Source organism: Myripristis murdjan, chromosome 3, assembly GCF_902150065.1.
Source record: "Myripristis murdjan chromosome 3, fMyrMur1.1, whole genome shotgun sequence".
Taxonomy (NCBI): domain Eukaryota; kingdom Metazoa; phylum Chordata; class Actinopteri; order Holocentriformes; family Holocentridae; genus Myripristis; species Myripristis murdjan.
The window spans coordinates 15,883,256-15,897,787 of NC_043982.1; the positions used below are offsets into that span (position 1 = coordinate 15,883,256).

The 14,532-nt window shown below is 41.9% G+C and overlaps 1 protein-coding gene across 3 annotated transcripts; it reads left to right on the top strand.

Annotated features, from left to right (window-relative positions):
- Positions 1–306: 306 nt before the first annotated feature.
- Positions 307–14,178, top strand: golm2 (golgi membrane protein 2). Of its 3 annotated transcripts, XM_030048119.1 has the most exons (11): positions 308–873; positions 1,137–1,360; positions 6,283–6,337; positions 6,510–6,612; positions 6,782–6,872; positions 7,815–7,938; positions 8,183–8,266; positions 8,386–8,682; positions 9,769–9,906; positions 11,581–11,748; positions 13,108–14,178. In XM_030048119.1, the coding sequence occupies exons 2-11, from the start codon at positions 1,244–1,246 to the stop codon at positions 13,182–13,184; spliced, it is 1,254 nt and encodes a 417-aa protein (XP_029903979.1). In that variant the 5' UTR covers positions 308–873; positions 1,137–1,243; the 3' UTR covers positions 13,185–14,178. The 3 variants fall into 3 exon arrangements, with proteins under 3 accessions (XP_029903977.1, XP_029903979.1, XP_029903978.1); XM_030048117.1 differs by having other exon boundaries at positions 307–1,360; XM_030048118.1 differs by lacking the exon at positions 11,581–11,748 and having other exon boundaries at positions 308–1,360.
- The last annotated feature ends 354 nt before the right edge of the window (positions 14,179–14,532 follow it).

Consider the following 14,532-nt stretch of genomic DNA (forward strand, 5'->3'; position numbering starts at 1 on the left):
CACACACACACACACACACACACACACACACACACACACACACACACACACACACACACACACACACACACACACACACACACACACACACGAGCACAGGAGCTTTGGGTGTTCCATCAAATAAATAATTATTAGCATTATTAGTGGTGGTAGTACTACTACTACTACTACTATTGTTATTATTGTGGTTATTGTTGTTGTTGTTAAAAATACTGACAATCACTGCCACGCTGGCTTTCTGCTGCGCAAAGCTGGAGGGGGCTTTTATTTTCCAGAGCAGCGGCACAGACCGGATGTTACGTGGCCTGTTGTGGCGAGCTTAACAACACGGCAGAGAGCAGGTTGGGCTGCCATTCAGAGCGGTGTAACAGGAAAGTCGTGTCTCAAAGGTGTTGTTTAGCAAGGGCGGGTTAGTGTTAAAAACCGGGATGAAATTCGCTCTTCGTGGGAAAAAACAAGCGCTTTCTGTCTCAGAGGAAATGCGCCTCCTCTCATCCAACCATACGGCTCCAGTGATACGTTAGTAACGTTAACGTTAGCCAGCTAGCGGGACGTTGTTAGCCATCCAGCGTCCCAGATAACATCGACTCGGAGATAATCAGCATAGCTTTAACAAGGGTTTCTCTGTAATTAAAGGAGGCCCGTACGTCAACGGGGTTTGCGTGAAAACCCGGATATTTTATTTGCATTTGCACTTCTCACTGCCAAGTCTGCCTTGTGCTGTCCACGTCCAGTGTGGTTACCGTTGCCAGATGAGCTAGGCCACGTCCCTGCGGGTGTATTTCATCTATTGACATTGGATGCATGCACAGAGGATGACTAGTGTGCGGAAGCAAGAGGGAGAGTAAAGATCAGAAGAGGCAGGGGAGAAATGTGAGAAATCTTGAACATTAATGACTGTTTGAGTGTTTTTGCAGTACCGAGCGCCTGCCGCATATGAACGGCATGTCACGTAGACAGATGTGTTGTGTGCTGGGAGAATACTCATACCGAGCTCAGTAGGTTGTGGTTACTACCTGAAGTACTCTCTGAAATGGTTGGTTTTGGTGCAAACCGACGGGGAGGCCGCCTCCCGTCCTTCATTCTCATTGCCTTGATGGTGATCATCGCCATACTGTCTTTCAACTACTGGACAGTGTCCAACAAGCACGGCCGCTTGCTGGATGAACTGGTGGAGGTGCAGACGCAGGTGAAGCGCACGGACGCAGCCCGGAGCCGGCTGGAGAAGCGCAACTCGGAGCTGATGGTGCAGGTGGACACGCACAGGAAGCAGATCGACCAGAAGGATGGAGACTACAGCGTCCTGGAGGGCAAGCTGCAGGCCCGCGAAGCGCTCGTCAAGAAGTGCACGGATGAGAAGGTATAGCAGGGCTGTAGTCACCAAATCAGTCTTTGCAAGTTTTAATTCCAGATTCTTGCTGAACCAGTTAAGAGATTAATGATAATTGGCTGAGCAGGAGACACACAACTTGAACACACCTAGTCATAGCCTACCTAGTCAAGTAGCCACACCAGACTAGGAGCACAAGAAAAGAGCTGGAGCAAAAACTTGCAGGACCGGGAATCCTTCTTGACTAATTTGTGGAATAATTTAAAGTCACTGTAACTTCATTGACTAATAGTTGGCATTACAAGAATCACTACTCCCCACTAGATCCCCTTATGTACAGTATATACAGAACACAAACATTCTAGTGGCAATACCTGGTGTAAATGGTGTAAAGCCTATACAGTATGTGATTGTCTTTGACATGAAAAACCTTTGGATGGGGTTCAAACTATTTTGCAGTCATCAAACCTTGCTGCATCCGGTCAATATTTAGCTATTTAATCCATCATCCAGAGAGATTGTACTTTATGGAAAGCATCCCTTCACAGAGGTGAGGTGATCTCATATTCAGTTATATAGTCCGGTGATCCCAATGAGCAGTCATACATTTAAATGCCTAAATGGTTATAGATACCCCTGTTGAAACGACCTGTGGAGCTCAGTGGGGCACAAATGGTTGCAGCAGCCCTGCCCTCACCCACAACTCCCCTGGCCACATCTCTTTCATCCAGCCTGTTTCATCCCACCTTGGACTCGACTGTCCACTGAATGATTTAACCAACGTCAGAGACCTCCCTGAATCATAACTACACATTAAAGCACTTATTTCATATATTTTAGTAGAGAGTCAGAGCTCATGGATTTCCTATTGTTTCTAATATCCCTTTGAATTTGTGAGAAAACTGTGTTCTACACGTTACATTTTAGATATTAGAGTAATTATCCCTGTTCCTGCTTGTCTTCTTCATTCCAGTGTTGCATATTTAAAAAGGCCTAGAGGCTTGACGTCAGATAAAACTGGGGATGGTATTGCCATTTAATTTATGGGTTTTCAGGGTACATCAGTCAATGATGCACAAGTTATACATGGAAGACCTGCTTTGAGGCTAACATTTTGGATGCATGTGCTGTCAGTCAACCTCAGGCTAGTTTCTGAATGGGATGAAGCATGGTGTCCATTCACCAACCACAGTGCTGACCCTAGCCACACTAATAGTGAATCAGTTTGTTATATTGGTGCATTTTCACTCCATGTTATATTGTGGATCGAGCTGTTAACAAGCAACATGTTCCTACATTGCCACCTACTTGACATAACTTATAGGTTGAATAGAGGATATGGTCGTTTTTCCTTCAAACCCTTTTACACTCAAAATGTCTGTGCTGTTTTGATTTTGCATATTTTCAGCACCTTAAGGATCTGTAAGGCTTTGTTCACCAACCATGTGGGGCCCTTTGTAGCAACCAGAAGGCTATCCATATTCCCTTGTGTCATCCTGCCCAATGGCCCGGCCAGAAATTTGCTGGCTGTCTGCTTTCCCTGGGTCTTTTGTGTCCCAACACCCTCTAATGAACATTGGTGTGGGTCCAAGTGCCCTGGGAGGCATTTAGAGAACAGACGAAGGGTAGGGTTCCTCTAATTTGCATCCAGTGTGCCTTGCTCACTTCACTGAGACATGCATGTTTCTCCACTGTGTGTGTGTGTGTGTGTGTGTGTGTGTGTGTGTGTGTGTGTGTGTTTGTGAGTGAGGTTTAGCCTTATAGTCAAAGCACAGCTGAACTGCAGTGAAATCAGTTAGGAGCAAAAGAAAAATGTTCTCTCTTTAAAAAAAATTGTATGAAATCTCTTAGTGAGGAAAGGATAGTCCTCCGATTTGTCAAGTTGTTGATTCTGAGAGGTCTGAACAGTCATAGATGGCAGTTTTCCTAAATATCAAAGCTTGGGATTGGAAGGGCGTCTGTTGGGACGCTTGGGGAAAAAGGTTATGATTAACATGAGTGGAGTTGCTTAGCGGATGTCAGGAAGACTGTTTGCACTGGACCGCTCCCAGATGTGAATGTGTTATATGAATGAAGTGTATGCATGTGAAGCAGGATATTTACTGGAGAAGGGCATGCATGTTGAGCAAACAAGGTCTGAAGTTAACACTGGCCATATGCTAGTAAAATTTGTCTCTGGTGGTTGAATTAAGAAGGGTCACCCGCTACACTGGCTAGTGACTTATTGAGATGAGATAGTTATATAAAATTTTGGCTGAATGATCGGGTGCCTTATGCTGGCTCTACACAATGTTTTAGCCATTTGCAAAGCTGACATACTTCCAGGAAAAAATATCTCTTTTTTTTTTTTTTTTTTTTTTACAGAACTGTATATATCATTTTGGCTGATAAAAATCATCCTTAGCGATGAAATCGTTTTTTGTTCACCAGTTCTTGGCAAGTGAGCCAGAAAGTTAATTCAGGACACTTCCAGCATGGTCTCTTTGGATAAATAAAGGTCAAAGAAAATGTAGTCAGTGCTTTAGACCTTTTAATGCAGTATTGTGTGGAATAGAAAATAATGCACACTCTCTGGTTTCCTGGTGCTGGCATCAGCAGTATCCGGCTCACTGTTGCCTTCTTCAAGATAAAGGCAGGTGTTGAATAGCAGCGGTTCCACCCCCTTCTTTATCAACAGCCCAACCTTATTTCAACAGTAATGTATACTGCAAACAGCAAGTCGTCTGCATTGCAGTAGCAGTAGTTACAGACCAAACCTGAATGGCTGTCACGCAGTATACAGACTTATGCTCATCAGGTACAGAGGATTAAACATACCAGCTCACAGGTGGAGAGGTAGACTGAGCGGGGTTCACTTTCAGGCCCTGGCCAAGTAGTTGTTGCATATTTAACAGTATGGTCATGTTGTTCACGTAGCACTCACCATCATGTCAGTCAAAACAGTGGTGAAGTTTTGCATACTGTGGTTTTTGCAAGCACAGCTCCATGGCAACCCTCCTCAAAACAACATAGGCTAAGTTCCAAAAAATGACCATGTGCTTCAAACAGCTTGTCTAGAATAATCTTAAAGCCAAACAATTGCACTGTTGATCCAAAAGTCCAGTATTTACATCATTATTGGCAAGATTTTCTGCCTTTGTGTTGCACCTTGGCCACAGCCACAACAGCAGCAGGCAGATGTTGCCAGAAATATTGTAATTATAATGAATTTCCCAGGAAAGTTGTAAATACAAATGGAAATTTAATTACCTGATTTTTTTTTTTTTTTTTTTTTGGATGTCACTTTCACTTGTATTGTGGTCTCTCAGGTAAGGCATTATGCCAAACGTGCTGTAGCTTAGCAGTTTTGAAAAGGAATGCTGAGACAAAAAGAGCTCTACACAGCAATGTCCTTCTTAAGCAATAAAACAAGGTTATATCCACTATAGTTGCATGCAGTCTTCTATCTCTGATATTAATATATAATTTAGAAAGAAGAATTATAAAGAATCACATCAATAAAGGCTCTGGAATCTAATCCTATTGATCTTCAGCCCTACATAGATATAGCCTAGCAAATCTCAGCTGGCTGCAGGGGAAGGATGTTAACCACCCAAAGCTTCAAGGAGAATGACGGTGAGGCTTTTAGTGTTTTCAACAGTTGACATTGATGCTGTATTTATTGTTCCCGCTTGCCTCAGTGCATTCTGCCTCATTAAAGTCCAGGGTCTGTGTCTCTCACTCCTCCCTCTTTCCCTTTGAATTATACTAAAGTCCTTGATTTTTCCCTGAGATTCCAGGGCTTTCTGATTTGAATTTTTTTTTCTCTTGGGGTGTGTACATTTCAGCCCTAGCTTGTATAAACTGATTCTTCACAGAGAATGACACTGGTAATCCAGCCAGAGGAGATGCCGAGGAGTCATGGTGATGGTGTTGATGATAATGATAATATTATTTGTGCAGGACCTAACTGAAAGTTGCCAAGCACCTTATAATATAAACAACACATAGTAAAGATTATTACCCCATGGTCTAGTTTAATAATTGATTCTGGCTGAGCGAAGGGATGTGCAGTGATTTCCAATAAACACATGGCTTTCATGTGGCTCCAGCATGAACTGCCTGATCACAGCTGCAAATTAGGCACATAATGGCTGAAGCATCTGTTTTCAAGGTGCCTTCAAACCAAAATATGTATGCTGACTAAAAATACATGGTGGAATTAGCTTTGTGAGTTGCTCTTTGTCTTAAAATTGATGACATTTAAAGGATCTTTAGTATTATTCTCTAAGCTCTGTTTTTTTTGTTTTTTGTTTTTTGTTTGTTTTTTGTTTGTTTTTTGTGGGGGGGTGGGGGGTGGGGGGGGTGTCATTTGACCTTATTAATATGCAACAATCTGCAATGTAATCTTTTGCAGCAATTAGGGCCTCAGAAGAATGTCAACTTTTGATACAAACAAGCTCAGTCTGTTATGATAGGGCTGTAAAGAGCCTTATCCATGATATTAAAAATTATGGAAACATCAGATCCTTTATCAACCAAGGCATAAAAATAAAATAGATCTGAGTGAGTCAATAACTATACAAAATTACCATCAGAATAAAGTAGGACCTTGGACCAAGCACCGGGGAACTCCACATCAGCTTGTTGAAGAACTCCTTGTCTTGTTTTGTTTTTTGAAAGAGAAGAAATCTCAGTATTATATTTGCATTTGTAGTATTTGCATTTATAGTGTTGTTTATTTTCCTCCTGGTGTTATTGGAGACATTGTCTTGCATTTGTAGAACCTGTTGTACTTGTTATTGAACTGTGCACTTTGTAGGCAGGGTCGCTCTCCATGGTTTTATTGAATTTGTTTTATTAGCTAATAATGAGCTCAGAGCCAGCATTTCTGAAGCCAGCCCTTGGCTGAACTGTGGCAGCCAATGATAAATTATTCCTGAGCTCCTTTTTCCTCCCTCTGTCCTGTGCAGATGAAGTTGCAGGGTGATGTCACAGCCCAGATGACAGAGATCCTGAGACTGAAAGGTAAGATGTGGAGGACTTGGCCAGCAGAGGGCACTCTCATGCAAATTAACAGTCTTCCAATAGGGGATCTGAAATGTTTGCAGCTCAGTTCGTGGATAATTGACCATTTAATAAACCGGGAGAACTAAATCACCCCAAAATTATGTGTGTGTGGGCATGCTATTGTGAGCAGAGCAGCTAAAGGAGTTGAAGCAGGAGTTCATGAAGCAGGAGGAGCAGCTGAGGGAGGTGAAGAAGAATAGCACTACCCTTGAGAGAAGACTGGAGTATGAGAGGTACGACAAAAAACATCAAATGAAGGGGCCGTGTAATTCTAACAAAAACAAGAGCATACATCTTGGCAAATTATTTAGTTCTGTTTATAAGCTGATCCTTTTCAAGAAATATTTTTGCCTGCCTGCACTGATCAGTAATGCCACTTACAGCTGTGTGTAATAATTGTAGTTTACAGTGTGGACGTCAGATCGCACAACTGAAAGATGAATATGAAGAAACAAAAAAGACCCTGGAGGATGAAGCATCAAAGCTAAGACAGGTTAGTCCTGACACAGATAACTATACTCAGGTTAACCTTTTGGCTCCTTAGTGAATACCTCAAGTTGTGCCAAAACCCCATAGCTTCCTGCCCTCTGACATAGATCACATATGCTGTGTTTCATTAGTGGTTTAAATCTCCCTCATTGACTTCCCCTAGCACTTGCCCATGGGGTAATCCGCTCTGCCATCATCAGTGTTCCTTTTGTCTGAAAAACTGAGGTGAACTTGGTGAGAATGACCCTTTGGGCTGAGGGAGAGGGAGAGAGAGAGAGAGAGAGGGAGAGTCATTTTTGAGGGGGTGTCAACCTGCAGGAGGGGTAGATGTTATCAGTGTACAGTAAGTAAACTAACCAGTATCCATATAATTACAGTACTTCTATGGAAATTTGACCGATCTTTCATGTTACTTCTCTTAATTCTATATCTCACCTTACCCTCATAGAACCATAATAATGATAATGACGATGATGATTATAGCCTAGTGGTCATAAATACAAATCAGTGCAGGCCAAATGAACAAATGCCAAGATATTGCAGTGTTCCACAGAAAACTGTGTGGCCTCCCTCAGTTGGCAGGTATTTCTACCTGTGAAAGCAACAAAACGCGGTCTGACTATTTTACAAGGTCAAGTATGTTCCATATAAATCCGCTGCTCCTCTGCAACTCCATCTGATCTCCAGGTGGTCTCTGTGTGATATATTTTGTTATGTATTACTAAGAGCTAAGGGCAACTGAAACAACTAGTGAAATGCAGCAGTAGCAACAGCAATGTAGCATTTCCTCATTAAATGTCATGGGGAAATTTTTTATCAGCCCGACCGTACAGGCAGTGTCATACAGTTCCCATCTACATGCCACTATTCCTGTCATTGTTTCCTCATTCATCACCAAGTGTGGTTTCGAATCCTCCTCTCTGATTCACCTTTGGTAATTCTGCAGAGTGTTCTGGACAGCAGAAAGAACGTAGTGGTGGGTGGACATGTAGGTGGCGCAACTGGTGTCGAGGTGGTGGGAGAACAGCGCACAGTGGCCACTCACCAGCGTGACAGTCCAGATCTGAAAGGTACAGTTGGGATCACAGCAATAGCCAAGGCTTGTACCATCTTGAGGGTTATCTCTTCAAGTAATATACACTCTTATCAAACATTGTAACACAGAGCTCATATTAAATGTAAATCATGGGAAGGCATACCACATTTTCTGTTTCTTGTATATTTCTGAAGAAATGCAGACTTAACTTTCAGTTGGGGAATTCTTGCATCTATACTAAAGCTTATCAAACTCACTGTCTCTCTCCTCATGTACAGAAGACATGGGCAAACCCGGCAGTGATGCTGGAATGCCTGGCATTGAGGACAGTGAGGTGGGAAAAATAGATGATGTACAGTTTGGTAAGTATTACTCTTTCAGTAAATTGCTGCACTGGAATCTCTTGGTTGCAATTCATCCACCAGTTTTGGCTTGCTTTCCACGCTCTGTGTTCTTCTTTTGCTTCAACCTTTATCTCCAGCCCTCAAGAAGCCGTCCATCACACAGAAGCACATTGATTCTCCTGATGCAGTGGTGGGTGCTGGTGCTGGGCCTGGTGTTGGGGCAGCAGATGGCCCTGGGGGCCGGGGTCTGTCTCTGGACCAACCCAGGCTCCAGCAGGACAGGGTGGAGGGTCGAGCAGCGGTGGCCCCACCTCCAGGGCTCCTCCAGCAGCCGCTCCCCCAGGCAGTGGCAGACAAACCGGTACTCTTTGATGAGGATAATAAGGCAGGCATCCAGGCAGACGAGTTTGGAGAACAGCACAGGCAACTCAGAGGTACAGTATGTTCCTCATCCAAGCAGTCAGTATTAATTTGATTTGGCTACCTTTTGAGTTTCTAGCTGCTGGACAGATGGGAAGCATCAGTGAACACATCTTCTGATGCACAGCATGTGACACTTACTAGTGCACACTGCACATAGAATGTTTGAAGCATCACAGCAACACTAACTGGGTATCAACTGGTCACTCCTGTATTTCATAAATACCAGACACTGTATTTTGATGTTCTGTTCCCCAAGTCAGTGTTCAAAAATTGAACAGAATTATTCAGCTTAAGTGGACTAGAAGATCAGCTAGGAGTTAACTCCTCTGGTTCATCTACAGCTGTTGATTCTGGTGCAGGACTCTTTAGCAGCTTCCCCCATCATTATGCGGCCAAATTAAAGGTATTAAATACCTTAATAATGAATAAATTCTTACTATAAATTCAGCAAATTCCCATTGTCATTTCCCAGTTCAGATCAATATAATGACATGTCACGGTAATGTAGCACATTGTGTGTATCTTGGTCCAGCAGTCTATCATTAATGCAACATAATCCACTTGCTCTTGTTTGCGCTTAACAGTGGCAGCATAATGGACATACATTTTCTACTCCCTGGAGGCTGTAGTCTTTCTGCAAGGCATCTTGCATCTTGATGCTGTTTTTGAAAAAGACTTGTAGGTGTTTATTAAGATGCTGTTTTTTTTTAAGAGGATTGTTAAAGACAAAAAAGTGTTTTGTTAAGATTTTTTTACTACACGTTTAGTGCTTTGATTGTTGTGTACACACCCACACATGTATGCACTCCCACCCGCACTGAAGCCCTACCTTGAAAACTGGTGTTGCTGCATCAAAGAACGCACCCAGTCCAGCTTCCATGCTGCTTTTCTTGTATGTTGATTAGATGTAGGATTGCAAAAATAAATAAATTATTTTCAGTGTTACGTCTGCTTCCCTTTTTTTCTAGCAGAGTTAGTGTGTGTTTGCTAATTTTTTCATGTTATCAAGATCAAAGAAAGGAGACCTAGATACTTCTGGTATTTGTGCGTAGGCCATACACAAACCAGAGCTTATGTCTCTCTTTTAAAATTCTCAGCTCCTGATAATGTGAAAGCAGATGGTGCCCAGATGAAAGGACTTCCATTACCCCCCAACCCGGCCCAGGTGCCCAATCCCATCCAGCCTCACCACGCCAAAGACCAAGTTCCAGCAGAGCCAGTACACCACCGTCAGAGTGAGTGCATTCAAGACACATAGCGATGGCAGCCGTGGGTGCAGGGTGTTTGTTGGTAACTGTTTGGATGGTGGTTGAAATACACAATATTACGTTACAGTTGACAAGTAGGGAAAAAAAGCTTTAAGCACACCTGTACTTCCTGTTACAGCTCTCTGTGCTTAGCCACTGCCTCCCAGCTCTCTCTGATGTGTGTCAGTCCCATGCAGAGAATAATCTGGTGTGGTGCCATCTGGTTGATCTTGTTTGGTTTTCCCCATTCCTAATCAGTTACATCCTTGCTCCTGTATAACTCATTTCCGTGAGAGTGAAGTTCTAACTGAGGATTTGTTTGAATGTGAGGCATGTCTGAATATGGGTAGACACGTTGCCCAAGAGTAGAGAGAGGGCTCAGTTGCAGAGGAGAGGAGACAAGTGACAAACTCCTGGCTCTGAGATGATCCTGTCCTGCTGCTTGGCTTCTGCTCTGCTCCGCTGCCTCCATCTCCCTCCATTTCTGTTTTTAAAAACATTTCATTCTTCCTTCTCCCTTTACTATCTATCCCACCCATTTCAACCCGGCTGCTTTAAACATTGATTATACCCAGTTTGCATCTCCATTATAATTTTTCCATTAATCTTCTCTCTACTTATTTGTATGCTCAGCACTCTCGTGGGAAATTACTACGTGCCACCTACCAAATGCATCTGGTTTTGGGTAGTGGCTGGTAAACAAGTTAGATGCACCAGCCACTGTGGCAGGTGAATGAAGTTTGAAACTGGGCAATTAGCCTGTTTACAAAGTGTGCTCCCACAGTGACCCCCCCCCCCCCCCCCCCCTTTTTTTTTTTTTTCCCCGTGACCAGTGCCTGGCACCATACTTAACCTACTTTCAAAACAATTTGTTTTGATGAGAAATCTTGTTATGGAGGAATATATTAAGAAGGACAGTGTCACTGCACATTGTCAGGTAGGCTTGTCTACCCTGAGGTGGTGTGGTGTAGCCTATGAAAGAGGAGATGTAGCCAAAATAAAAACAACACTATTGTGATTAGAAGAGGCAGCATGGCTGGGTTAGATCTGCGCTCGACTGTTAATTTTAAATTTTTAGCAATTCTTTTGTCATATTGTCAGTATTATCTGTTTTAACAGGTCCAAAACTAGCAGCGTACTATAGCCCATACAATGCAGCTTATGTTTTTAAAAAAATCATATTTGGTTTTTAATCTTGGTTTAAAAACAAGAAGGAAAAGTGCTTTCATAAAATGAGTAGCTGGTGAAATTTAAGAATCTGCTAGACACAATGTCTAAGTAAAGCAAAAAGTAAAACAAAAAAATTCCCACCCTGCTCACACTGAAAAATGTGAAGAGAGGTACTGTGTTTGACTTTTGTAGTCCTTCATAATGAGACTGTCAGCCCTTTTTTTCCCACCTTGACTGTCCAAATTGAAATCCCGGTTAACTCTCTCATCATAAGGCACTTTTTTATTACTCGTGTGCCAAACTCAGCCACCTTCTTAATAAATACATTCACATCTTCTGTAATGCGTCTTCCTTACCTTTCATCACGCTTTCACTCAATTATTCTTTCCTTCATGCATTCATTATGCATTATTCACCCATTCCTCCCTGTTCTCCCTACAACTGCCTCCGCTTCCCTCCCTTCCTGATGAGGCCCTTCTCTGCCTCCTGCAGGCCGGTTCTTTGATGAGAACGAGTCCCCAGTAGATCCGCAGCATGGCTCTAAGCTGGCGGACTACAATGGGGATGATGGGAACGTGGGTGAGTATGAGGCCGACAAGCAGGCCGAACTGGCCTACAATGAGGAAGAGGATGGTGATGGTGGGGAGGAAGACGTCCAAGGTGAGCCAGGCCTGGGGACTGGACTGCCTGTGTCCAGATGTGTATCCACCATTCCTCCCTTGCTCCCTCCTTCCCTCCACTCCTGTCCTGCTGCCGCTCCCCTGCATTTGTCCCAGCAGTTCCACCATTAGAGTAGCTCACAGTACCCTGAGTTTCGTTCTTGAATCCACTCTAAAGAACAGAAACTACACATCTATACACTTGTAAGCTTTATGACAAGAGCGCCAACAGGGTGAAAGCAGGGCTGTAAAATAGGCAATTCAAGATAAGTAACTGCTGTAGGCATTCATCACTGTGTAGGCACAGAAAAAAAAATCTTAGGACCCTGTCCATTCTTCAATTTATGGGGAAAACCTGACCCAGGAACTTGCGGTTCTGTGAGTGTAACTTCATTTTCCATTCAGCATTTTCTCTCTTGCCTGTGCTTCCTTTTAGCTATGCCACCTGTCTGTGCCCACCAAACATCTCTGACCCACATCTAGACCAGTAGATAAATATAGCCTACTGTGTTTGTCAGTGTCCGTGTTCTCCTTGAAGGATTGAAATGCATGTCCATGAATTTTATCTATTTATTTATTTATTTTTACCATGTGCTAGTGTTTCCTGCCATTAATTTCCAGTTGCCTTTTAGATTAGATTTTAATATTTGTTTTGGGTACAACCATGTCATGTTTTAGATGTCTTTTTGTTTTCATTTACACAAAAGCTTAATTTAACTGTCTTGAACCCAGTGAATACAGATCGCAGGTATGATTGGTCTTGTTGCAGAATCACATTCATTTCAGTGTCTGAAAGCAGCGGAATTGGAATCAGTCTCAAGTTTAAATAGCAAAACTCAAGTAAACATGACCTTTCTTATGTCATATATTGATGGACCTCAGCAATGTTAATATAATGCATAAATATATCAACAGTTTCATCTCAAAATGAGATACCCACTTTAGAAAAACAAAACAAAAGTCACATTCTCTGAACACAAATCTGTTGCTGGCTTTTTAGCTAAATCAACTAGGAAATATTATTATCAGTAATCCATTGAGTTACTTGCTCCCTATGCCTATATAGTGGTAACATTTAGAGAGTATGGTGTCATATTTTTGCAACATTGGTCAGAATTATCAGGGAACATTTTCTTCCCGTTATGGATGTATAGCATTTTGGAATGAAACTGTTCATGTCTTTGAACTTAGTGCTGTAATTATGTTTAATTAGCAAGCTATGTCATATTCGCCAATGTAATAACTTTTTGCAGTAAATGCAACTTTACTTGTGTGATAATGGATCAAGGTTGCAGCAGTTGTTAAGAGTTTTGCTATCAGATACCTAATATCTAACATCCTGCTTGTTTTCTTTTTCCAGATGATGAGGATCGAGATATGCAGGGAGATCGAGCTGTGGACTATGGAAAACGACATCAAGCCATTGACATTCTCTGAATAGGAATTCATACACTTGTATCTCACTTTATATTCAGACCGTCTTCTATATTTGGACAGCCAGTTCTGACAACCAAGGTCTTTCTTGGTAAAATAGTTTGGACATCAATATGCTTAAGAATTAATAGGGTGCATCTTTAATGGTCATGGACTATTTTGAAAAATAGACAATGCAACTAATGAATTTGTCAGTGCAGAGTAACCTAACATCACAGAATATAAGAAACAATTCATGATGACAATGTCCTGAGCTGCTGTTCATTTGCAAATGTGTTTAAGTTATAACATGCAGCAGTAATAATGATGTACTGTACATTGACTTTTTTTTTTCTACAATGGAGTGGTCTAAATTAGCCCTGTTGACTTACATCTGAACTTCAGTATCAACCTGTTTTGTTTTTGCTCTTCTCAGATTGCTGTTGCCTGATAAAAACAAACTTTTTTCCTGGGAAGTTTGTCAAAGACACTGACTGGGCACTCTGCCCCTCACACAACTCTAGGAGTCATGAATGCCCACCCTGCTTTGAGAGCAATGGGAACACATAACTGATGCCAAGGACTTTGCTTATGGCCTCTTAAAGCAATTACCTTTTTTTCCTGACAGACACTCAAAAGTGCTCCTCATTCTGTTTTTTAAATGATGCCAATGCATGCATTTTGGAAATCTTTATTAATAATCAAACTGAGCAGAATACTGATGCTTAAGCAATACTTAGACCAATGTTAGTATCCACCATGATGTGCAAAGATGAAGCAGTCACGTACAAAACTAACTGAACGCCACCTACTTCTGTCAACAAGGTCTCTTGTACTTATGTAGTTGAACTGTTTTACCATTTGTACTGAGACTCAATTCTTCACATTTAGGAAAAACAAACAGGAAATCATGAACATGAGATGAATTCTGTTTATGTAAGTAGCCAGGAAACTGGGTTTCTCACAGGAAGGCATATTGAATGTAATTTAATTTTATTAAAGGTGATGCTTCATGTCATTTGTGGTAGTGTATTGTGATCCACACAGATGAGATGATGATGACACTGATTCTTCATTCAACTTTGCTAATCAAAAGCTTGTTAACTACAGTGACACCAATGCAGCTGCATTTGCTTCTTTCTAGGGCTGTGGGATACGGACAAAATTTCATACCTTGATATTTATGCCAGATATCTCGATAGCAATAGAGAACATGATAGGATTATGGGTTCACTTAGATGAATTTTTAAGTGTAGCAACAGTGAAAATTAAGCATTCCTCAAAAAAACACATCACAAAGTATTTTATTGATCAGAACAGACCAATCACTGTCTTAGACTGCATTTAAAAGAAAAAAAAAAAATCACATTTT